General features: G+C 47.4%; 4 protein-coding genes and 1 long non-coding RNA gene across 14 annotated transcripts; 2 read left to right on the top strand and 3 right to left on the bottom strand.

The window, feature by feature from the left end:
- Positions 1-101: 101 nt before the first annotated feature.
- intu (inturned planar cell polarity protein) lies at positions 102-23109 on the bottom strand. Of its 2 annotated transcripts, XM_037262931.1 has the most exons (18): positions 23099-23109; positions 5525-5906; positions 4817-5196; positions 4504-4589; positions 4182-4361; positions 3979-4097; positions 3707-3796; positions 3453-3530; positions 3211-3385; positions 2633-2686; positions 2496-2558; positions 2239-2421; positions 2000-2092; positions 1738-1926; positions 1546-1640; positions 1279-1468; positions 476-606; positions 102-388 (listed from the first exon to the last, which is right to left on the bottom strand). In XM_037262931.1, exons 2-18 carry the CDS (start codon positions 5536-5538, stop codon positions 277-279), a joined length of 2232 nt encoding a protein of 743 aa, XP_037118826.1. In that variant the 5' UTR covers positions 5539-5906; positions 23099-23109; the 3' UTR covers positions 102-276. The 2 variants fall into 2 exon arrangements, with proteins under 2 accessions (XP_037118826.1, XP_037118827.1); XM_037262932.1 differs by lacking the exons at positions 102-388; positions 476-606 and having other exon boundaries at positions 1329-1468; positions 1761-1926.
- Positions 980-3620, top strand: LOC119129614. Its single transcript, XR_005099289.1, has 2 exons — positions 980-1068; positions 3185-3620. It is a non-coding gene; the product is annotated as an uncharacterized LOC119129614 (long non-coding RNA).
- trmt10b (tRNA methyltransferase 10B) lies at positions 6140-7829 on the top strand. Of its 6 annotated transcripts, none has more exons than XM_037262947.1 (7): positions 6143-6464; positions 6569-6671; positions 6740-6870; positions 6945-7097; positions 7211-7289; positions 7353-7420; positions 7502-7829. In XM_037262947.1, exons 1-7 carry the CDS (start codon positions 6306-6308, stop codon positions 7745-7747), a joined length of 939 nt encoding a protein of 312 aa, XP_037118842.1. In that variant the 5' UTR covers positions 6143-6305; the 3' UTR covers positions 7748-7829. The 6 variants fall into 6 exon arrangements, with proteins under 6 accessions (XP_037118843.1, XP_037118840.1, XP_037118839.1 ...); XM_037262946.1 differs by having other exon boundaries at positions 6737-6870; XM_037262948.1 differs by having other exon boundaries at positions 6140-6464; positions 6737-6870; positions 7211-7420; positions 7485-7613.
- LOC119129613 (platelet factor 4-like) lies at positions 7842-8583 on the bottom strand. Its single transcript, XM_037262950.1, has 3 exons — positions 8477-8583; positions 8288-8414; positions 7842-8079 (listed from the first exon to the last, which is right to left on the bottom strand). The coding sequence occupies exons 1-3, from the start codon at positions 8526-8528 to the stop codon at positions 7950-7952; spliced, it is 309 nt and encodes a 102-aa protein (XP_037118845.1). The 5' UTR covers positions 8529-8583; the 3' UTR covers positions 7842-7949.
- f13a1b (coagulation factor XIII, A1 polypeptide b) lies at positions 9533-15896 on the bottom strand. 4 transcript variants are annotated; one of them, XM_037262935.1, is made up of 15 exons: positions 15737-15896; positions 14782-14989; positions 13583-13771; positions 12976-13224; positions 12484-12602; positions 11654-11761; positions 11410-11587; positions 11180-11318; positions 10996-11099; positions 10837-10925; positions 10609-10762; positions 10273-10548; positions 10023-10183; positions 9819-9955; positions 9533-9755 (listed from the first exon to the last, which is right to left on the bottom strand). In XM_037262935.1, the coding sequence occupies exons 2-15, from the start codon at positions 14963-14965 to the stop codon at positions 9614-9616; spliced, it is 2229 nt and encodes a 742-aa protein (XP_037118830.1). In that variant the 5' UTR covers positions 14966-14989; positions 15737-15896; the 3' UTR covers positions 9533-9613. The 4 variants fall into 4 exon arrangements, with proteins under 4 accessions (XP_037118830.1, XP_037118828.1, XP_037118831.1 ...); XM_037262933.1 differs by having other exon boundaries at positions 15698-15892; XM_037262936.1 differs by lacking the exon at positions 15737-15896 and adding an exon at positions 15254-15358.
- Positions 23110-23656: the final 547 nt, after the last annotated feature.

Genomic DNA, 23656 nt, shown 5'->3' with positions numbered 1-23656 from the left:
AACTAAAACCGTAATCAGTGAAAATGTTCCTCATTTTTTCAATTAAGCTTCAGTTAGTTTTGAAAGAATTTTGCTACAGAAAAAGGAAGGTCACACATTCATTTGATAATCACACAATGCTTTTTTTAATCGTTATTCTCGCAATAGTCAGATACTCCACATATGTAAAAAAAAAAAAATCAAATTAAAGTATTTTTGAAAAACAAAAACTACTAAAAGTATTTAAAAAGAAAAAAACAACAACCGTCAAAACCAATCTCAAACTAAGTCACTCCATCAAGTGGCCAAACCAAAAGAGAGCCTGAAGGCCATCTCCACAGGAACCTCCGGTACAGAGTCGTGAAAGCACACATAGAACTCTTGAGGAACGGGCTCCAGCAACAATCGCCTGAAAGGTGGAAAGAAAGCGAGATCCAAACGTAAGCTCAAACGTCTACACGGAGGAACGTCGCCTTCCGGTCCCGGCCGGACCTACCCGATGACCCAGTACGTCAGGGTGGGTGCGGCTTTCCTCTGTTCTGTCCAGTTTTCAGGTAGAAACTGGAACAAGACTCCGTGCTCTTGGACCAGGCCCACGCCACCAGACCGCCCAGCCGCCCGCTGCCCCTAAAGGGGCAAAGGCCACCACACAAAAATGTGCCCGTTTGTCATTAAAGATTAAAGATTAAAAAAAGATTAAAGTCCCAATGATCGTCACACACACACCTGGGTGTGGTGAAATTTGTCCTCTGCATTTAACCCATCCCCGTGTGATTTTAATCCATCCCCTGGGGGAGAGGGGAGCAGTGAGCAGCGGTGCCGCGCTCGGGAATCAGTTGGTGATCTAACCCCCCAATTCCAACCCTTAATGCTGAGTGCCAAGCAGGGATGCAATGGGTCCCATTTTTATAGTCTTTGGTATGACCCGGCCGGGGTTTGAACCCACAACCTTCCAGTCTCAGGGCGGACACTCTACCACTAGGCCACTGAGCTGGTCATGACTAAGTTGCTGCTGCCCTGTGTGTTCATGTCCAGTTTTTGGAGGATTTTTAATTCTGTAAAATTCATGCTGCTAGATCAAACTTTGTGGTATGGCTAAACATTTGTTTCAATATGCAGCGTATAATTCTATCTTGTGTGTTTAAAAGTTTTGTTCTTTGGTTGAACATTTATGTTTAAAAGTATTCGTAAGTTATGGTTTGTTAGAGGTATAAAAATTTCAATATTTTCTTCTCTTTTTTGAAGTGTCAGTTTTACAGTCAAGTTCAAGTGGGTGGAACAAAATAAAATCATGCTTACTTGCAGCGACATGTTTTCTTTGAACACGGCCCGAATGGACAGGCAGCAGCGGTGAAAGTTGCGAACGAGCAACGGGTGAACGGATCCGCCGAGCTGAGCCTCGTCCGTTAGCGTGGGCGCGATGAAGATCCCCTGGACCGTTTCCATGAGCAAGTAGTGGAACAAGATGTTCTCGGCACCGACGCTCAGTCTGCCGCGCACACCGTCGGACGGGAAGGTTCAGCTCGGCGTGGAAACCTTAGCCGGAAAATGTGGGGACGCGCAAACCTGCTGGCGCTGGGCATCTCGTCCGCATCCCTCCTACTCAGAGTCTTCATGAGTGCGCTCAGGTAGAACGGGTTGGAGCGCTTTGTCCACTGGGCCTGATGGAGGAAGAAAAAAAAAAAAATGCAACAAGCGATGATCCTCATGTCAGGGTGCTTCGTTTGTGTCGAGTCATGGAATCGCTGGAGAACTTGCCCCGGTGTCCGTGTGTCCCTCACCCCGCCAATCTTGGGTCTTCTCCCCAAACGGGCCGTCTAGATGGGCCTGGGACGGGCCAGCTTGGAGGAACCAGTCTGCACAGAACAGGCGCGGAGCAGCGGGGGCGCTCAGGCGATCTTCGACAGCTTCCTCCAGAATCTCCAATCGTAGCAGCGTGGCCTTGGCCTGAACATGCGGCGTGGTTAGCGACCCGCCGCAGACCCACAAACTGTCACGTGGACAGCCGCGAGCGCCGCACCTGATCTACGTAAACGCAATCGGGGCCCGGAGATGCATCGGAATGCCTCGCGCAGCCTCTGGCCTCCAGCAGCACACACTGCAGCCAGCAGCCCTGACGGACACACATTTAGCAGAAAAACAAAATCCCAAAATGTTCACCTGCAAATTTGAAAAGGCTCACGTATGATATTAATTGGGAAAAAGAAAAAGACATTTCATTATATTTATCTGAAGGTTCCTTTTGACTTTGCTACTCACCAAGCCCACGATGAGAAGGAAGTGTCGTCGTGGAAGGGGACCCTGAAGAAAGACCTCGCGCCAGATGAGCAGTTGGCCCGTCCGCCGCCGCCGCCACTCGGCGGACAGCAGGCGGTAGTGGCGCATGTACAGACACACGTCCAGCAGAACCTCTTTAGGGAGATGACTGGCGATCAGGTACGACTGTTGAGTGCAAGCCCCAAAACCTTTTTCACCGCTTTGAAGGAAAGAGCTGCACGCCCAACGCTTGGACTCACCTTGTAGAAGAGACACGAGCCCAGGATCCCGTAGAGACGCCTCAGGCCAAAGGAGTCCTCCGACTGACGGGCGAGCAGGGGGGGTTAGACGACAATCGGAGATCCGCGCAACAAGTGGAAAATGCACGCCGGCTCACCATTTCTCCAAAATCAGAGGCCTCAAAGTCACTGAGCACAGAGTCCACGTTTGTCTGCAAAGATACCACACGTTGAAAAGTATTGATTACATTTTTAAGGAGAATTGTATTGATTACATTTTTAAGGGGAACATTCAACAGCATACATTTATTTGATGTTTTACAGTAAAGCCCCTTTTACTGCAGCTGTTGGATTTGTACTTTTGCTATTGAGCAATTTTTGGTCGTTTATGTTAACTCGATTGGCCACTAGATGGCGACGCTGTGTCAGACACTCAATTGGACAGAATTGAAACGACCAAGGCTTTCAACTCAGCTTCGTTTTTGCTGAAGATAAACGAATGTGAAACCTTTTTTAGTGCTGCTTTTCACGCCTGCAAAAAGTGATATGTAGGTTCATTTTATAATGTATATCTATTTCGAGTGTGAGTTTGTTTAAAAAAAAAAAAAGAGTGAGACTGTCAACCATTGCGTTCGCTTTCTCTCCCTTACATTTGTTTTTTTTGTTTTTTTACTTTCTGACGCTTTTAATGTCTTTCCAAATCCTTTCAGCGCTGAAAAGCGATGTAGTCTCTCACTTTGACTTGTACGGGCAGCGTGAGCCAGCGCACGGCCGGCAGCCCGTCCAGGAAGATGTTCTCGGAGTCGTCAGCGGGCGGCGCCGGGGGAGAATCTGACGGTCGTAGGATCCGCAGGAAGAACAAACGGAAGAAGTGGTCCAGCTGCGCCGTGCCCTCCGTCCTGCCGAAGGCCCTACGGGAGAGGCACCCGTCAAACGCAACGTCGAGCGCTTGTGGTTTTGCGCGTGCGTGCGACCAACCTTTCCAAGGATCCATGCGTGAATCGTAACGTCCGCACGACATCGCCCACCAGGGATTGCAGACTCAGCAAAGGAACCCTGAAAGGAAATTTGACAGTTGTTTGCGCTTCGAGCATCAGACAGGAAACTGTTTGCAATATAAAAGCAATTCCATTTTTTGAGTCTCAACATTGCGATCTTTTTTTTTTTTTTACTAACACTAGAAATAAATCAAAAAATCCGCCACAACCCGACGGCATGCAGCAGCCCTATACCTCTCAGCAGGAAGTCCAAGCACCAGCAGGGCGTGGCCTTCTTTCCAGTAGCCCACGTGCACCAGATGCTTGTCCAGCAGCAGCGTGGAACTAAAGGAGCAGTCGAGCAAAAAGAGCAGTACCGAGACATCAGAACATATGACTTCAGTCCTAACGACTTCACCCCGGCTCCCAGAATTGCTTTTGAAATGTCTGTTTCTGGTCAGAAAATGACAGAATGCTTTGAGGTGCGAATCCTATAAAGCCAGCTTCCCTCGTCCGGCCGAGCGTACCTGACCACGTGAGCTCCCGTGACGCTGTCCAGCATGTCGCACAGCGTCAAGAAGATCCCTCTGGCGCCCTTGAGCCGGGCGGCCGCCTCCGACGCCGGGTACTGGTACAGGATCTCTTCCTGCGCGCAGCAGAACGGACACGTCCGTCTTTTTAACGAAGGCGACGGCACGAGATACGGCTTCTGACGGACTTTGAGATGGACCTCGTCCTGCGGGGACTTGGTGTCCATTTTGAGCGAGAGGTACATGAGCGCGTGCGGGATGCGCGCGGCAAACGTCTGCGTTTCGGACGCGTCATCCCCGAGCAGCGGACGCGTCGGCGGGCTGATGGAAGGTGCGGCAGCGCGACTCGTACTCCAGGGTGTCGCCAAGGTCAGCCTCACCTGAAGGAGGAGGAGATACTTTTCAACAAACACAATAAAAACAGTTTTCAGAATCAAAACAAAAAATAAATAAAATCACCCTCCATTTTAAAATGTACAAATGTCCAAATGACTCCAATTTCTGCTTTTGTTTCTCCCACACCTGAGATGGTTCCGCAATGCCCGCCAGAACTTGCTCGATGTTTTCAGCGTTCACCTCCACGTTGCCCACGGCAACGAGGACATCGCCTAAAGGGCAGAGCAGTTTGATGAAATGAGACTAAAGGCCCTATATGGGTTGCCGTGACAACCACTGATGGTACTAACTTCCGAGACGTCACCTAGTTAGGCTCACTGATTACTTGACGTGAAAAGTAATGACGTTATTGATTGTGATTTTAAAAGTAACTCGATTCGATTACAAGTTACTTTCATAGTTACGTCACTGATGGCAACGGCCCACATTTTCCTCTCACCGATTAGGACGTGACCGCACTTGCTGGCCGGGCCGCCGGGAATCAGGCCGTCCACCGTCAGTCTTTCCTCCCGTCCGATCGCGGCGCCATTCCGCTTACCTGGACGACGCACCACCCCGAGCAAAGCCTCCAGCAGAGGGAGAGCACCCGAGTCACCGACGCGTTTCGGGTTGAGGTAGACGCACGCGGTCCTGAGCTGCGTCTTTGATGGCATCCAGCCCTCCCTCGTGTCTCCTCGATTCCCGGACTCACGTTTTCTTTCCGAGATCCGAGCCCGCAAACTTTGGTCGGCCGCAGCCTCCTCTTCTTCTTGGCTCAGCTCCAAATAGAAGAGCTCGCCATTTTTCTGGACGTTGTCCGGCCATTCGGGTTGCGGGTCACTGGAAGCACACAAGTTCATACGTTAGAACATGGATAAACGACATCAGCCCAACGACTCGATGCTTCTGAACAGACATAAAACATGAAAATCACTACAAATCATTGATGTTCCACCATTTTAATCGCTGTGCCAAAAATATATTCATTGTACCAAATAGAAGCACAGTCTAGGCAATCCCTCAGAGGATGAACTTTTGTCTCATGCCTTAAAAAAATGAAATCACTGCACATCACTGCTTGATTTCCTTTCTTGGGCTGTGCTTCATTATACAGCCATTTTTAAATGCATCTTCGTTGTTGTTGTTGTTGTTTTTTTTTGCTTCTTACTTGCTCGATGACATATTGTCCCCGCGACAGTCATCAAAACAAAAGGCCACCCGCCATGTCGGAAGAGCTCCCTTCCCTCAGGTGTGGCGTCCACGGTACTGCGCAGCACAGGTTTCGTAAGTAAGTCACTATTTAAGGAGGAAAAACTCAGGAACTTCGACTTCTTTTAAATGATCCAGTCTCGCGCGGAACACAGCGCTGTCGCCTTGGTGACGTCACAGTTGAGCCCGAACTGCGTTATATCATCACAAAATGTCCTGATTATTCTCTTCGTATATATCATCACGAAATGTCCTTATTATTCTCTTCGCAATTGAGTATATCGGAAATGCCTAATTTAATTCTTGAAATTGGTCTGAAATTCCTGCTTGTTGTTGACTCACTCGCTCGCTTCCTGTGCAACGGTTTTAGTTTCCGGCTAGGAACATTAGTCATCAGAATTTGTGGACATAGTTTCAGTGTGTCTTTTTTTTCTTTTAATCCGGTAAATGATAAAACTATTCTGTGTACGTACCATGTGAAATTTGTAAATATGGTTACTCATGGAATCAAATTTCTTTTTAAAAAGTACCCACAACACCACTTGTCTGGTGATGTGTTACCGGATTGGCAGCCAGGGTGTGCGTGACGTCATATACGGGCGACAACCAAGTTCAAGAATTGTTTTGGTTTCTTGGTCCTGTACTTGTTTTCCTTTTTTATTCATTTTTGTCAGCAGTTACAATTGATATGCAGCAGCACTAATATTTATGCTGATTAATTATCGATCGAGTGTGCTAAAATGACTGCGATTGTATCAGAGTTGAATGAAGAGCAGACAAATGGAATTCTCGAGATGATGGAGCTGCTTTGCATCGACGTGCTGGAGGAGGAAGACGTTTCGGATAAGGTAGAGGATGTGCTACGGGGCACACCCGAGAGAGAGCAGGCCCCCTTATCAGTACGTTTTCAAGTTGTTCGATTCCCCAATATAGCAACCGAATTACAACAATGGCAGTGCTCGCTGATTTTGTTCAAAAGAAGTTTGTGTGTGTGTGTTTTCAGAAGAACGTGTTGAGGAAGCAGCGGCACTGGGAGAGGAAGCTGGCTGCCAGGAAGAGCAAAAGAAAGGAGGAGAAACTGAGGAGGAAGCTCAATCGGCAAACGGGTAAAGATGACAGGAAAGCAAACTCCACATTTCCTCCTCTCTTAACTATTTGTGCGTATGAAAAGAAGCAGACGTGGAGCACCCTCAGCTCACCAAGCGGGTCATGAAGGCCGTCACCAAGGAGCGTTTGGCCGAGGCTCGCTCCAGTGGGGTCAACGTGTGCGTTGACCTCGGCATGACCCACCGCATGTCTGACAAGGTGCACACGAGTCTCTCGAGCGCTGCATGTCGGAGACGTTTTCATTTGACGTCATCGGGTGTCTTGTGCCGTAGGAGACGAGTCGGCTGGCGGCCCAGTTACGGCGGCTGTATGGATCCAACAAAAGAGCGAGCAAACCCTTCCATTTGTTTTTAACCAGCTTTCGCGAGAACAGTCGTCTCCTGGCGGAGTGCGTGCGCATGAACGCCGGCTTCCTCAACTACATCGTGAGTCAAGTCTTGTGAAGTCAAGTTCAATTTGACATTTTTGTCCATTTTAAGCAAGTAATCCCCTAAAATTGCGGACTTCAATTTGACAATTGCCATTTTTTTGGTCACAGTTGGAAAGAACAGAGCAAAGCTGTCTGGACATTTTCCCTCCAGGCAGGGTCGTCTACCTCTCGCCCGACGCGCAAGAAGGTTCGTCAAGTCGCCCGGTGAAGCACGAGACCACCACACTCAGACTAGCATGTGTCCTTTCAGCTCTGGAGCGAGTGGACCACGACACGGTGTACGTCCTCGGAGGGCTTGTGGATGAAAGCATCCAAAAGGTGTGGTTTTGACTTTTGCTTTTTTGTTTATCAGTGAACAATTCGACTTATTTCATTCGTTTTGGTTTAACTTATCTGCAGACGCTGAGCCTGTCCAGGGCCGCAGAGCTGGGCGTCCGCGTGGCCCGGCTCCCGATAGACGAACACATGCAAAAAATAGCCAACCACAAGAACTTCCACTCCAAGATTTTGGCCATCAATCAAGTCTTTGACATTCTGCTGGCCGTGTGCGACACGGGTAGCTGGACGCACGCTCTGGACAAGTGCTTCCCTGCGGGGAAGGGTTTTGCAGTCGCATCGCACCCACACATGACCAGCAAAGGATAAGACGAGACAAATAAGACAACTAAAAACAAGGTTTTCAGTTTCAGTACGGTAAATGTTGTTGTTTTTGTTATTATTTGTGAATAACTGCAAATGATCAGAACATTTGGTTGTCACAATTGTGACTAGTGGCGAAATTTGGGCTGAATAAACCCAACCTTCGATGAGTAGCGTTTACAGCATATTTACAAGAAGAAGGCAGTCCTCATGCCAGAATCCGGAAATGTGCGGCGGGCCGCTGACGGAACTCCTTCTTGAGGATAAAGCGGACCAGCTTCTTCACCCACGATGACTGAAGGTCCAGACAGATCCGCTCACCACTCACCAGGGTGGCTCTGATCCGAAAGATGGATGGCGTCAAAGCACTCAGTGGCATTTTTCAGCGGTGGTACAAAATCCATGTGCTAATATCGAACATATGACTACAACCCTTTGATTTATAGAAACAACGAGAGTTGTAAATGTCAAGGAACCTCAGATTAGTCCCTTGCGGAACTCCAATTTTCTGCTGCTGCCAAATGAAGCTGGAGTCAAGTCACTCACATCATCTCCTCCTGCGGGCAATGCGGCCCCTCGGGGATCATTTTGATGCTCCGCAAGTTCCCAGGTGGGATGATCTTGGTCTCCATCCGCAGGCAGCGGCAGTGTGCGTTGTAGTCGCGACTGGTGCCTGGCGATTGATGATATTTCAGAAAGTGCTTCGTCAGACTTTGGAAGAAGAAATGCTCTTACCGCCAACAAAGGCAAGCAGGCTGCCAAAGGTGAGCAGAGCGCAGAGCTTCATGACGTCGGGTCCGCTCCGAGATGTGTTGGACGTGCGCCTTCCCGGCGGGGTATTTAAGCGCCGAGAAAGGCCTCCCTCCGCCCATTGGACGGCTTCGGTGCGTCAGTCAACAAGTCATGGGACAGCAACTCCGGGCCGGTTTGCAGAAGGCGGTCGGCGGAGCCACCTCGAGAATGACTTGGATCTCAACTTCAAAGTTTCTCTTCCTCCTCCCAAAAATATCAACAACAACAACCCCCACGACTTGACCCGAAAGAGCCAAACGCGCACCTGACGAAGCAAAGTAAACAAAAACAAAAGAGGGGATCTCCTCTGCTGAACAACGGCTTCCGGGAGTGTCTTAAAATACAAATACGTACAAATAAAGTTTTTTTTTCTTTCCTGGTGACTTTATATTTTTCCTCCCTAAATTTGAAAAAAGACACCTACTTATAAAACGTAACTTTTGGGGGGGTAAATTTGTTAAAACAGTATGACTTGACAATATGACATGATAAATATAATCCGTTTTTTTAATTAAAAATAAACACCAAAAAAAAAAACGTCCATGGCCCCATTTTGTGCGTCTGAAACGAAGGAAGCAAAAAAACACGGTCACAGTTGAAAACACAAACGATGTTGAGTTGTGAGCACTCCATTCCGGACGCACAAGAAGCCGCACATTCAGTCAGATATGTGACAAGCCTTTTGTTTCTTTCAATTGCGATCCAATCGTCCTACCTACTCATGTCTGTACTTGTAAAATATGAGCAAGCTCTGTTTATGATTTGACATATCAATGGCAACTTTCACATCCTTATTCTTGCGGACGCCGCAGGGCAGGCAGTCGTGACCTCGTGACGGGCGGGTCATAAGCGTGCTTGTTGGGGAAATAACGACAACAACCTGATGACTTCAAAACAAGGGACCTTCAGAAAAGGGACAAAACAGCTCTTGTTTTCTCTTCAACTTTGAAGATGTCACAAGGCGGTGGTGGGGGGGGGGGGCTCACAGTAATGCACTTGTAGACACGGCCAGCTGCCAGTTATTTATTTCACAAAGACAGCGCGGAGGGAGAGAACATAGCAGGAGGTTTTGGCCTTTCCTCAGGCCTCCACCGTGAACGTGGCCTGGCCTTGGACCTGCGTGAGAGCGCGACAGTCCAAGGTGGCGATCAGCCTGCTGGCGCCTGCTCGCTGCGGGGTGAAGAACTCGCTCCAGGTGAGAGACGCGCCTCCGCTGATAACCCTGACGGAGGTCCGATGACGTCACACACCGTAAGCCAGACTTTGAATCGCGGCGTTGACCCACCTGTAATATTTGGACGTGGGAAGCATGAGCCCGGCTCCTTCCATGCGAATGTAGACGTCCTCCAGGCTGGTGCTCAAGGGGTTGCTGAACTCCACCGTGGCCATCATCTCCTCGCTGACCTTGCCGGGGCCCGTCACCTGACGCCGGGGCAGATGCACGGGATGAGCGTTTCCGTGGCCGCCTGGACGGGCCTCGGCGCCTCACCTTGACCGTGAGTTTGGGATTGTGCAGGCGGACAATTTTCATGGCGCTGACAATCTGTCCCGTCTCCACAACCTTCCCCGTCACCACGAAGTGCAGGGTGGACTGCTCCACCAGCGACTTCATGTACTGCTTGGCCTCCACCGCCACCGATTCCTTAGCAACTGCGGGGGCGGGCGCAACGGCGAGAGCGGAACCCGGCTGTACTTTAGTTCGAAAACAAAGTCCAACTCACGCCGGGCCTGGGACTTACAGCCGTTGGGCCCGATCTTGACGGAGGGCGTGGTGAAGAGGAACTCGGAGCTGATGACGCCGGTGTAGTAGAGCACGGTGCCGCTGACGTACGCTTCCACCGTCCGCCGAGCGTCGCTTCGATTGACCAACTTCAGATTCAGCTCAAAGTCGCGGCCCACGCTGACGTCCGCGTTGGACAGGACCAGGTCCACGTCCCCCGGAGGCAGGTCGGCCTTCTCCCGTTTGCAGCTGTACGCCTCGGCTTTCTCCAGGACCGTGCGCTCCTCGGCGCTGCCTTCAGAAATGTTATTTTGTTCATTTTGCTTGATAAGCTAACCTCACTTCTCTCAGCCACCTTCGGGGAACTTGTACTGATCCGTGATGTCACGGCGACTCGAGCCGCCGGGAGCTTGGGTCAGAACCAAACGGCCGACGTGGCTGCGATTCACCTTGACCGGCACCGTGGTGCCGTCTTTGCTCCGGGTGTAAAACACCATGTCGCTGTTCACCTGCGGGCGGGCCCAAAGCATCAAAACGCGGCAATTTTTATCGATTGTCGATCGAGTGTGCGAAGCCGACCCACCTCGGCAAATACAAAGGCGGCGTCGAAGGGGAAGCAGATTTCGCCGTGTTTGATGGCGTAGACGGACGCCGGCCCGCATCTGTACAAGCCTTCGGGGTTGGGGGGGGGGGCGAGTTTGGATCACGATGTCTCAAGAGCGACGCAACCTGTCACATTTACCATCGCTGGTCTCCTGCGGCGTGGCGTCCACAACCTGCCAGCCGCCGAAGCCGAGCTGCAGGTCCGGTCTGGACATGTAGCACTCGTTCCAGCAGTGATAGTTCCTGGCGGAGAGGAAGGAACATCAAAATGGAGCTGACAAGGTCCCATCAAAACAAAAATCAAATGAAAAAAAGTGAGCTACCAGATGGAGTCCTTGGTCCGGCTGCGATCGATCCGACCGTTTTCGTCCAGGATGACGTCCGACCTCAGGTTGCCGTCGTTGTCGTGGGCCGAGAAGTAGTTGGTGACGACCCGCGACGGAATCCCCAGGCAGCGCAGGACTGACAAAAGAAGACCCGAAAGCAGCGGCTTGGCACGGACGGCCGCTTTCTTTCTTTCTTTTCTTTTCTTTTCTGCTGCTGACTCGCTCACATGTGTTGAAGACGGCGGCGTAGACCCAGCACTGCGCGTAGCCCACGGGCGTCTTGCCGTTAGCGTAGGCGAGGAGGATTTCCGTGCTGCCGGTCCAGGCGGTGGGCGCCACGCCGTACGTGTAGTCGCCGCTCCAGTTCCCCACCAGCACGCCGCCGTCGTCGTCGCGGGAGTCCAGCTGTCGACATATTTGAGCAGGTCAGGATGATTTCGTGGAAGCGAGCGAGTTACAACGAGCGCTGACCATGGCGGAGGCCTGTCTGGCCACCTTGATGGGGTCGCCTCTGTTGACGAGGGGCATCTGGCACCGGTCCAGGATGTACAGGCACGCATCCAGAACGCCATAGTTGAACTACACACGGGAGAAAGACACAGTTGTTTCTAGTCCTAAATTTGTGTCAATCCATGTTTTACATTTCTTTGCTCAATTGTTGGGTACAAAAATATGTGAAGTTGCTTCTTTCACCGGTTTTATTTGAAAGCATCACCATTCACGAGTGCAAAATATTTGTTGAAAGATGAACACTAGATAGATGGGCACGTTTGTTTTAGGAATAAATACAAAATATAAAAGAATACAGCATTGTTAAATGTGAAGTTGCTTTTTGGTTTTATTTCAAACCACCACAATTAATAAATACAAAATATATAGGTTTAAAAATTGACACTAATTGTAGGGGTAGGTTTGTTTTAGTCATAAATATATATCGTATATATGTTTAAAAATTGACACTAGGGGGTAGGTTTGCTTTAGGAATAAATAAATAACATTCAAATAAAATATTCCTATTAAGGAATTTTTAGTTCACAAAATACTCAATTGTTAAGATCGATATAACCGCTCATATTCAAGACTTTTTTAAGATAAACTTTTTCGGGGTCTTCCAAGCCAACTGCAGTTTATTTGCAGTTCTGGCAAAATACATTAAACCATTTCAAAAATATCGATAATAATGAATCAATAATATTGGATTAATCGATTTTGGCTGAAAGAAAAAAAAAAGCCACTTAAAAAGCAAACTCAGAGCCATGTATGACATGCATGTGTGTGTGCGTGCGTAGTTTGGCAAGCACCTGGCCATAGTTCCAGTGTCTCTCGGCGATGTCGTCATGGGAACCGTGGTAGATGATTCCCGTCTCGGTCATCACGCACTCGTCCCGCTCGGCGTGGTCGTCCAGGAAGACAGCGTCGGCTGGCCACATGAAAAGCCACGTGCCAGTGGGCACCACCGCTTTTTGCTCTCTCACACACTCCTCAAACATTCCCCTGAGATGCTGTCACCACTCTTTCTTTTGCTCGGAATTTGAAAGCATCTCTCACACACACACACTCGACTTAACTTATCCTATAAACTCCGGAAATAGTCACATGACCAACTGGAAATCAAGTCACTCACACACCAACAAAATTCTTTGGCACGCACTACTGAACTGTTTTGCCCCTACTGTAACACTCTCAAAAAACACAAAAGAAGAAATAAACAAATAAATAAATTGGTGCAATTGAGCATTTCAGCACATTGTGAGCATATTCCAGATTTCAATGCGATGTGTGAGAGGACTCACCCGCCATCCAGGGGTTGAAGAGAACATAGACGGAACGGCTCTTGTCCCGCTTGGTCCTGCGGATGCCGTACGGGGTCGCCACGGCCACGTACAGCTGGTACTTGCCCACGATGCAGTTGGCGGCGGGCGTGACGCCCACGCTCAGCACGTTCTCCCAGCTCTTGATGACGCGGCCCGGCCAGGAGCTCTGTTTGTCCCCGTCGGCGAAGACGGGAATGTAGGTGTTCTTGCTGTATTGAGGACTGGAACCTGGGGTGATCACGCCAGAGGTTCTTACAGCCAAAGAGGGTGTGAACACTTATGCAACCACATCATTAAAATGCTATGTTTCTACTTCCACTCTTTACATTTTTTTATTTGAGCTACAGAGACCTCATTGGAAAGGGGAGTGTAGACTTATGCAACCAGATGGTTGAAATGGTCTATTTTTACTTCCATTTCAAAATTTTTATCTGAGCTCCAAACCTTAGTCTTGTTGTTTTAGATCAGAGACCTCATTTGAAGGGGGGCGGGGTCGACTATTGATATCCACTGTATGCCACTTGCTAATTTAAATAACGTGTGTGTGTGTGTGTGTGTGTGTGTGTGGGTGGGTGCGTAGGCTCACCGATAACAAACTCCACGGCAAACTTGTCCTTGTTTGGCTCATACGGGCGGTTAAAGGTGATGTTGACTTGGAACTCTTGCCCGCGACGAATGATCAGATAATCGCTATTGTACGGGGCCGTGTGGTGCTCAATCTTGTTGGCTTGGTCTCGGCTCTTCATCATGTCCACGTCCCAGATGTCCAGAAACTCTGCACAAACAACACACATAGTCATTGTCTCCACCCACTTGCCCCCAACGGTGTGTATATGTGTGTGTATATATATATATATATATATATATATATATATATATATATATAAATATACATACATATACGCATATGTAAAATTAAAAAATTTAAAATTAAATAAATGAGATCAATTTCAAGTGGTGTCATGCTACACCAGCAAATCACAAAATTCTATCATTTGGATTTTATTTTACTTGTCTCCCAAACATTTATTCAGTTGCAAGTTGGACTTCAGGGTTATTCATTTGGAATCCTTTTTCAAATACAAGTTTCAAATCCAAATTGCAAGTTGGACTTCAGTGTTATTCATTCGGAATCCTTTTTCAAAGACATGTTTTATTTTCCTATCAATTACAGCAAATATGGGTACTTCAAGAAGTATTTGAATACATCAGGACTATTTAGATACATTTTAGTGAGTATTTCATCGATTTAAGAGTAGGTACAACATATTTGTGTACATCTCTGAGTACATAGATAACTTTTAGCTCAGAGTAGATTTACTCAAATTGAAGAGTATTTAGGTAACATTAGGTTTCAGTAGCTTTATTGGTGTCGATGTTAATCATAGAGAAATCTATCAAATGACATTCTTCCGATATAAAAGAGCACCGATGACCGAGCAATGCTGCTTTACGCGACTTCTGAAATGTCAAATCAAACGTCAACGGTGACAAGCTATAAATAAAGCGGGACTACGCACAACCGACTTCAACGCTTGGATTCCGATTAGCCGTGACAATTATCAGCTGCCAAGCGCGCCTGTCTGGCCGGAACAGAGCTTTGGCTGTCCGTCGGGCTGTCAAGTGTCCTGTCAATCAAATGCACAAAGCCCGGCATGTTTGTGGCATGATAAGCTGCGCGGGCAAAAATAGCCACCCTCCGTATTTAGGACAAGTACAGATAACTGTCGCAAAAAAAAAAAAAGTGCTGCGTTAGCAACAACTGGCAGTTTGCCAGCAGCTCACCGGTCAAAGGCGGAAGTCCTCTGGGCCCGACGGCGCCGAACAGCTCAAACTCGGGGATGTCGGACTCGTCCGAGTTGGAGTTGGCGGCGGGACCTGCGCTGCGGCCTCGGCTGCTCACCTTCAGGCGGGGCCCGGCGGGAGCGGGAAGGGCGGTGGACGGGTCGCTACCGGAGGTGTCAGACATGTCGTTTCGCTCGCTGAGGGAGGCCTGCAAGAGAGGACAGTGATGTCATCGCTTAGACCGCATCATGGCAGGAAAAGTATGAGGACGCTTTAAGGATTGCTAAGAAATGAGCTTGGGATGACATAAACGACGGGGCCATCCATGTTCTTTTGGTCTTGGCCGTCCACAGTCGTGGCTTGGCGCTCACTCCAGTGACGCACGTGCTCGCGATTATCCTCACTGACTCACTCGCGCAAATCCCACAAACGCAAATGAAGCCTCCTACAAACTCACCAAAAAGTAAGTTACTTTATGCTCAAGTCACCAAAAAAAAAAGTCAAGCAAGTCTGAGCTGAATTTCAACAAAGCAACGTGACTTCCGGTTGCCAGTTGTCGCTGCAGCATTTCTGCTTTTTGAGATCGATTGCGTCATCGGAAGTGAACGGTCGCGCAAACTGCAGCTATCGTACACGTGACGTGAAATCATGTCAAGCTCCGGCAATGCGAGGACGTGAATGTGTCCGCTCCTGCTCTGTGATTGGATGACGAAAAATGTCCTGCATTTCTAGTCCAAGCTCACAAATAGCAAGTCAAGTTGTTTTTTTGGTGTCAAGTCACGTGACTCAAGTCCCCTACCTCTGCGGGAGGCAAAGATGATTGTGACACATCCTCACAAAGACATATTACAACAACATTACATGCAGACATTTTCCAAAACAAAACGGGCACGTTTCGGAGCAAAGTGGTTCTTACCAAGAGCGTTGCGCAAAGTGTCTTCGAGTGTGGACGCACCTTGGTGAAGGATTGAAAGCTTGTGCCTGACCTCCTCACAGACTTCTGCTTAAATGGTTAGTCCACGTAGCTTTCCTTGTGCGTAGCAGTGGTGGGCAGGACCCTGAAGGGGGAGGGGGCCCGTCAGTCACTCAAGAAACTCAGTCCAACTTTGAGAAGGACGTGTGGAATCTGAGGTCTGCTGCTCCTATGATGGAAAACAAATCTACAGTGACCTGTGATGGTTGGTTCTCTTGGCCGTGAGCCACTTCACTGACCACAATGCAAAAGATTCCCTTCATGACTCGTCGCTTTGGCGCTCGACTCGTCGGTCGGGTGGGCAATCCATCACGCTAATCCGCAGCAGATCCCAATACGGGCCCGGCCCATCTTGCGTGCGCTCGCGTGAAGCGGAAATGAAGAGAGTGACAACACATGCAGTGCCGTGCTTGTAGATGCAGTCGACAGTTTGTGTACCGACGCATCTTGGGACTTGATGTTGTCCGATGAGGAAGCAAGAAAAGGAAAAAAAAAACACACACACAAAAGCCCCAACGTGAGAGATCTAAAAGTATTAATAGCCAATCTAAAAAAGCTCATTTGTATCCAGGAATTACAATTCAGGTCAAACCTGCACACAAAATACATATTCATCATACTTCTGTCATCCCTGGACAGTTGAGTAAGCAAACTGTAGCTTTTCTACAAGTGGCAAGGTAGACAATTAAATCTGATGGAGTTTTCACTGAAATCCAGTGGAAAAATTGTTTCATTTTTGCTGTTGAGACTGATAATAACGAGAAAACACCGCCGACATATCAATGTAGGCGAGCGTAGACATTGGCAACGCAAGATGGACCCCGGTGGCGTCACAACACGGCATCAGCTAGCTACCTGATTATGTACGCCGTCCGGGCTTCAGACTCAAAAGTAAGAGATGGCTCAACTAAATGTGCCGTTGAAACAGAAAATAACGAGAAAACACCGCCGATAAGTCGATGTAGGCGAGCTTAGACAGTGGCAACGTAAGATGGCCGCCGATCCCTCACAACTCGGCATCAGCTTGCCACCTGATTATGTACGCCGTTCGCGCTTCAGAGTCAAAAGCAAGAGATGGCTCATGATTAGCTCAATTAAATGGTGACCTTTCAGAAATGTTGGTGCCAAAATTGTCCTCCAATTCCGGCCGGAATGACTAACACGAAAGTAGTATGTCGTGTTCTATGAATGGAAATGAGTTTTTAAAAAAAAAATGGTGGCCACGCATTATCTGTGGCATGCATGAAATACTCATTTGCGGCCATAAAGTCTGTATATTAAGCACACAAAGACAAATTAGACCGCAAAATCAGGTTATAACTGACGGTAGCGCTGAGCTGGCGGCGGCAAAGAGCTTCCGCATCTGCCCGCTAGATGGAAATATTACGACACGTGCGCTTGGATTTCATGGCGGAAGTGGCATGCATGAAATGGTTTCTTCCTTTATCATGAGATGAGCACAAAAGGGAGGAAAAAAAACATCTTGCAATTACCACGGCGGGGTGCCTCCACTCGTCCGCGCCTGGAGCAGCAGTGCTCTGACAAGTAAATGATGACCCTGGATAAGAGCCGCACGTCTTCCTCCAAATGCACTTTTTGACAGCAGTTTTGCAACGTTCCAAATCACTCGTGTGCAATCATTCCACAGATAATTAGGGAGTGCTGCAAACATGGAGGCTAGGTTTTTTAAGGCGCAATTGACAGGCCGCCTCCTTCGAGTCGAAAAGAGCCCGGGCAGGGCGTCCTTCTCTAAAGAAAAGATCCATGTTGATGTATTTGAAGGACCGTGTTGAATGAAAACAACAACATCGAAAGGCAATCATGACGTCCTCGTATGATTTCTTGACGGATTGCAAAGAGCATGATTCGTGCACTCTTCTAACGGCTGGGTCCAAAAGTAACCCAAATTGGGCAAAATTGCTTATTTATATTTATTTGGGTTGAGGAGTTGACCCAGCAGGTTGGCTCAAGATTTTCCAATCCAAGAAGGGATAAAAGTAAGAACTATATCAGGATGACTTAAAGATACAGAGAAATTGCCTAGCAGATAATCAATATAGCTGTGGTTACAAATAGCACGTAAAAAAAACAATCGGGTCAAAAATAGCCCATTTATGGATCAAAAAGGGGCTGACCACAACGCGGGTCAATTCGACCCAATTTTCTTTTTTCCTTTCAACACAAAAATCCATGTCACTTTTTTTGTTTGTACAAAACAATCCAACTTTGTGCATAAAGAAAAAAACCGACTTTTTCTTTGTAGTATTTTGCGCCTTACTTGAGTCGTTTTTTCCTCAACTGTCTTTTAAAAGAGTTCATTATTATTTATTAACTTAACTATTTATTAACTCCAAATGGTGAGGACCTCCAGCTTGGCGACACAACAAACTGATGAATAACTCGTTTTGAGACCACTAAGAACTGTTCAAAGTTTTAAAAAGAGGAATGGTAATAAAAATTGCTAGAAACATCACTATTTTGATTTGATTTGAGACAATTTGTAATTTAAGTATTGACACAAAGTCAATGCAATTTATCTTTGCGGGCCAAATATAATTACACTGCGGGCCAAATTTTGGCCCACGTGCCATAGTTTGAAACCCTTGACCTATAGTAACCCAATGGGCTAAAAATCCACAGCCACCCAGATAGCTAGTGGTTTAGGGGGAAAAAACATGCCGCATTATTTCAGAGAGTAGATTTGTCCTCGTTAGCTCACTCGCTGAACTGAAAGCTCCTAACAAAAAACATAGGTGCAACAAAGTGATGAAAAAAAGTGAACATCTTGTTGGCAAAATGGCTTGTTTGCTATTGTGGCTTGTGCCAGCGTGGCTTGAAAGTAATGCAACACGACCACCCTGATTGATTCATTTGGAGCCTTTTAAAGTCGAGATGCGGGCCGCATTTTCATGTCTCCAAATGAGCAGCGCGCGCAAGCTCAAGATAATGCTGGCTTTGGCTGATTCTATTAAGAGTCGGTCTTCTCTCATTTGAATAATGCTCTTTCCAGCCATGCGCGCTGCTTCCAGCATTTTGACCCGGGAAGCATATAAATGTGATTTTGCTTTAACACCTCCATTAATATTTGAGTGGCTTGAAGGTTTATTTTGGACTCCCTAATTAGCATGCTGGCTGGGGCCTCTTTTTTTTCAAATGGAATTTAAGTGTTGCCGCAGCGGGAGGAAAAAAAACTAACATGTTTCAATTGTAAGATATTATCCATTGTGCCACCATAAAAACACTATTTTGTTTGCCCCCCCACCACCACCACCAAGTAGCACCGAAAAACATTCTCTTCTCTCTATGTAACCATCCTCATCACCAATATTAAGATACAGTAGCGTATTAGGCCTAAGGGTTCATTTCAAACAAAGTGTGCTTAATGTTACTGAATTGAACTACAAAATGTACACGAGCTCCCCTTATTTACTTGCTATTCATTCATTCTAACATGTTTGATTAGTTGTAACCCCTGATCTAAGTAAAAAAAAATAAAAAATAAATATGCAACTCTTTTGCATGCCGCTAGAGGGAGCCTGTGTTGCACTCATACTAAAAAGGCTCCCACCACACTGGAAACTATAAAGGTCAGCGCTGGTTCTTCAAGGGGGGTGGTCCATCAAAGTCGATGGGCCGTGAGGAGCTGCCTTACCCGGCGCCCAGAGGCAACATTTAGGTCGCATTAGCCGGTGTAACCTGCTTGCGACATTGACATGAACCCACTCAAGTGCCTTTGGACTTTGGTGGCCTCTGGAAGCCCGCAAACGCACGTCCATACACCTATGAGGTGTGTTTTTCAAGCTAAAATAAAAAATGTTGGTCACGTTTGTCCGGTCATCCTTAAGAGCACAGGTGGTAAACTCAACGCTAGCCTGCCAGAGTAGTCCTTTGTGTCGTTTTATGTTGCCCGCAAAAAAAAAAAATCCTTGGCTCTTGTTTGAAAATGAAAATTCTCTCAAGCTTAACTAAAACACAGACAACACATTAAACAAGGGACAAGAAGTGTAATTGCGGCGCGCTTCACGGCCACCGCGTAGCTAGCGCTTGCTAGCCAATGTCATCGCTAACAACATGGCAGAACTGAAGGCGTGTAGCTAGCGCTTGCTAGCGAATGTTTACATTAGCATGCCAGAGTAGTCGTTTGTGTTGTTTGATGTTGCCCACAAAAAAAAAAATCCTTGGCTCTTGTTTGAAAATTAAAATTCTGTCAAGCTTAACTAAAACACAGACAACACATTAAACAAGGGACAAGAAGTGTAATTGCGGCGCACTTCACGGCCACCGCGTAGCTAGCGCTTGCTAGCCAATGTCATCGCTAACAACATGGCAGAACTGAAGGCGCGTCCTTCCAATTTAAGTGTCACATAAACAGCCTGGGCTGTTCAAATGACTCAAATATTGTGGCATGTAAAATATCATAATTTCATGGAATAAATATCAGAATTAAATCGAGGTCGGTGCTTGTTATTTGGGAGAGCAGAGAAGGCCTTGCCAGCCATGACAGCCCAACAGGAAAAAGAAAATTAAAATATGCAAATTGGCCTTTTCAGGTGAACAGAGGCACACACACAAAAAAAAAAGATTATTTTGAAAACTCCTGGTCAGATTATGAGATATTATTTTTGGAAGCGTACATGGTGAGCCAGCCAGCCAGCCAGCCAGCCAGCCAGCCAGCCAGCGTCATGATGTAAGTCCAAATCATCAGATAGCTTTTGCAAATAGCCTCAGCTTCATGCTTGAGCGTTTTCTGGCCTTGGCTGTTCCTGAAAAGGCAGCGAAACCCTGCAGATGATAAATCCCCCTCTGGACGTCATCCTTTCCGGCTGAGTGCGTCCAGTGGGCCAGAGCCAGGTCCTGGAATCTAGCTAATGAGATCCCCCACCCCCGAGGACTGGCAGCAGCCCATTGGTGGAGCGTCTGGCAGCGACTGAGACTATTGGCTGACGGAGCGGAGCGGAGCGGCTGTCGGGGTGTGTTGCAAATCAACCTTGCACTTTTATGAGCCAGTTCAGAGACTATTTCACCACTAAGACGTCAAAAAAAGCCAAAAGATAAAGGTCAATACAATGGCGCAGTAACCCCAAAATAATTAGAATAAATCAAGATGGCCGACTGAAAGACTGTTAAAAAAACAAATGATTGATGGTATTGTTGTGTAACATTAAAATGTATAGAAAATTATTGTCGAAATAATTAAAAAGGTCTATAAATGAATTGTGGTTAAATTACATTACAACTGAACTGTGTCTGTGAGGGGAAAGTGAAGCTTCAAATTTGCTTCATGAAGCAGTTGTTGAATTTTTCTGACTTCTTAAGATGGCACTCTGTTCAAAATTGGATTGAGAGTAAACTCCTTTCTTAAAACTCTTTGTATCAAGTCACAGTGTCGTCCACAGGAGTCAAAAATACAACTGGTTCATGAAGCAAATTTGAAGCTTCATTTGCCTATCACCAAGGGATATTCAATTAGGTGTTTTTTTTCATGTCCCACTAGAGGGCGCCCACGTAGCACTTTGAAAATCCTTCACCGAAGATGAATTAGTTACAAAGAAGAACAGATCGAGACAAAATGAAGCGCCTTCCCTCCACACTGTGTTTTCTCCGAAAAATATGATGCGAGGCAAAGCGGTTGAGAAAATGGAAGGATGGCTGAATGAGTAATAACATCTCTTTTCTCCCCCGCTTTGATCTGTTACTTTGCTGCCAAATGAATAATAAAGACATATCTATAGATGTTATTTATTCAGTAAGCTATCTGAAGGAACAAAGACAGCAACATGCTAACATGAATAAAACAGCATTTGTTACCATGCGGCAAAGTCGCGACCTCTCATCCGGAAGGTCCTGGGCATATTTCGAGCGTGACTGCTTTGAACTGGAAGTGTGAAGAAGTCCTTTGCAATTTCCCACATTGCCATTCCACGGGAACCTCGAGGACAGACGGATGGGCAGGAAGCATGAAAAGGAACCCCGCCCACATGACGGCACGTGTCGAAGGCTCCTGACAAGGTTGTGAGTGAGCCTGAGCAACGTTGAGCTTTTCCATCTCGGCCGTGCTCCGTGACGGGAAGGGGGGGGGGGGGGGTTCATCCGGAGGTCATGTCGTACGATGAGCATTTGACGTCCTAGCCGAGCGTCCTCTGATCAGCTCATGGTGGCAGATGCCTGCGGGGGCTGGAGGGGAGCGAACGTGAGCAGAGAACAGGGTCAGCGAGTCGGCGCGCATCATCGTGTTTCGCTCCACGGTTTGTCCCGATGCCCGACGGCCGGGGTCGAGGGTTCAGCGTACGGCAGCTAGCCAAAAACAATATCCCGCATTGGCTCCGTTACCTTCATCAAAGTTGGATGGGCAGAGGTGAGGAGAAGATGAAAGATGAAATATTAATTACACGGGGTCATGAATACGATTGTCTTGTGCTCGTCTCCGCTTTTCCCATCTGGAACTTGATTTGTGCAACAGAGGAAAAGTCTCACGCTCTCAGATAGTAGTTGGGCAACAAAGTACAGATTCAACTGCTTAAGATGAACTTACTCACGTCGATCCATTTTTTAATGCTGATTTCCCGGGGTCAGGCTGCGGAGGGAAGCAAAGACTTTCTCCGTTCAACTGGTCTCGAGGTATCTCCGGGCCAAGCTGGAGACTTAAGTCTCTGAGATTCACCCTGGAGTTGTTAAAAAGGGGGCTCACCATCTCAGTCTACCAATCTCAAAGTAGTCCTCATGTCCAGGTGATGTTACAGAGGCGTGTCCACACAGGTGTCAAACTCAAGGCCCGGGGGGGGGCCCAGATTCGGCCCGCCACATCATTTTAGGTGGCATGTGTCAATTCCTGTTAAAATACCAAAACGGTGAGATATTGAAACTTTTTTTGTTATCATCCTAATATCAAAACAAATGAGAAAATGGTTGGACTTTTCTGTTGCGTGCACGTGATAATATCCTCCCATTCCTTTCTATTTAAGTCATAACCCCGACGTGGCCCACAAGAAAAATGAGAAATCCCGGTCATCGGAGGGGGATGGTTGAACGTTAGCAAGGCAGCGTTCAAGATAATGTCATTTGACTGTACGTGTGCTCTTTGCCTGGAAGCAGCTGCGCCAAATCAGCTCTTTCCAGCGAGCATGACATCATAAAAAATGCACACGTGTGCCGAGCTGCGTTAGCGACAATAAGCCCGTACGATACAACACGCGCCAATCCATATCCATTACTGCTGCTACAGGAGTCAAGAGTTCATCTGTGCCAGCGCTTGCCACATCTGCCCTTGTTGTCATGGCAACCGCGGGCAACAACCTAAAAGAAGACGTCGACAACCTTTCTCTCAATCTGCTCGGATAGAGCGACAATTTCACACGGGCTGCGCCTAATAAATAAATAAATAAATATATATATATTAAATTGAGGCAGGAAAATTTGCCATTTATTTAAGAATCCATTTTCAGAAGCACTTTTCCTCACTTTTTAAAATCTGAATTTCAATTCTATCAAAATATTATAAATAGCCATGCTTTGCTTGAAAAAGGAAAAATAAAAAGTCACCGCACTACTCGTGAAAACAAAACTCCCGTGAGATGTTTTCAGCTTGTGCCTCTCTCTCTTTAAGAAAATCCCCAAAAATCTCACAAGTAAAGCAAATATTTGACGAGCAAACAAGTGACCTTGACCTTGTGTGACCTTGTGTGTGGCAGCGCTAACCCCTTTAGCAGCACCTGCCAAGTGTGTATGTTCCATCCATTTGAAATGGCAGGCCAAAGAGGACTGTCAAATGAAGTTTTTCGATTTCATAGCAACAAGCTCGTGCAGCGTCCGAGCCGTCTTACGGAGGCAAAGCGGCGGGACGGACGTGACCCGCTGATGGCGTTGGCTTAGCTGACCTCCGTTTACAACGCGCGCGCACACTTC

This window comes from Syngnathus acus, chromosome 10 (assembly GCF_901709675.1).
Source record: "Syngnathus acus chromosome 10, fSynAcu1.2, whole genome shotgun sequence".
NCBI lineage: Eukaryota > Metazoa > Chordata > Actinopteri > Syngnathiformes > Syngnathidae > Syngnathus > Syngnathus acus.
Note: the sequence above shows the minus strand (reverse complement) of the source record. Positions and strands in the feature narration are given on the sequence as shown.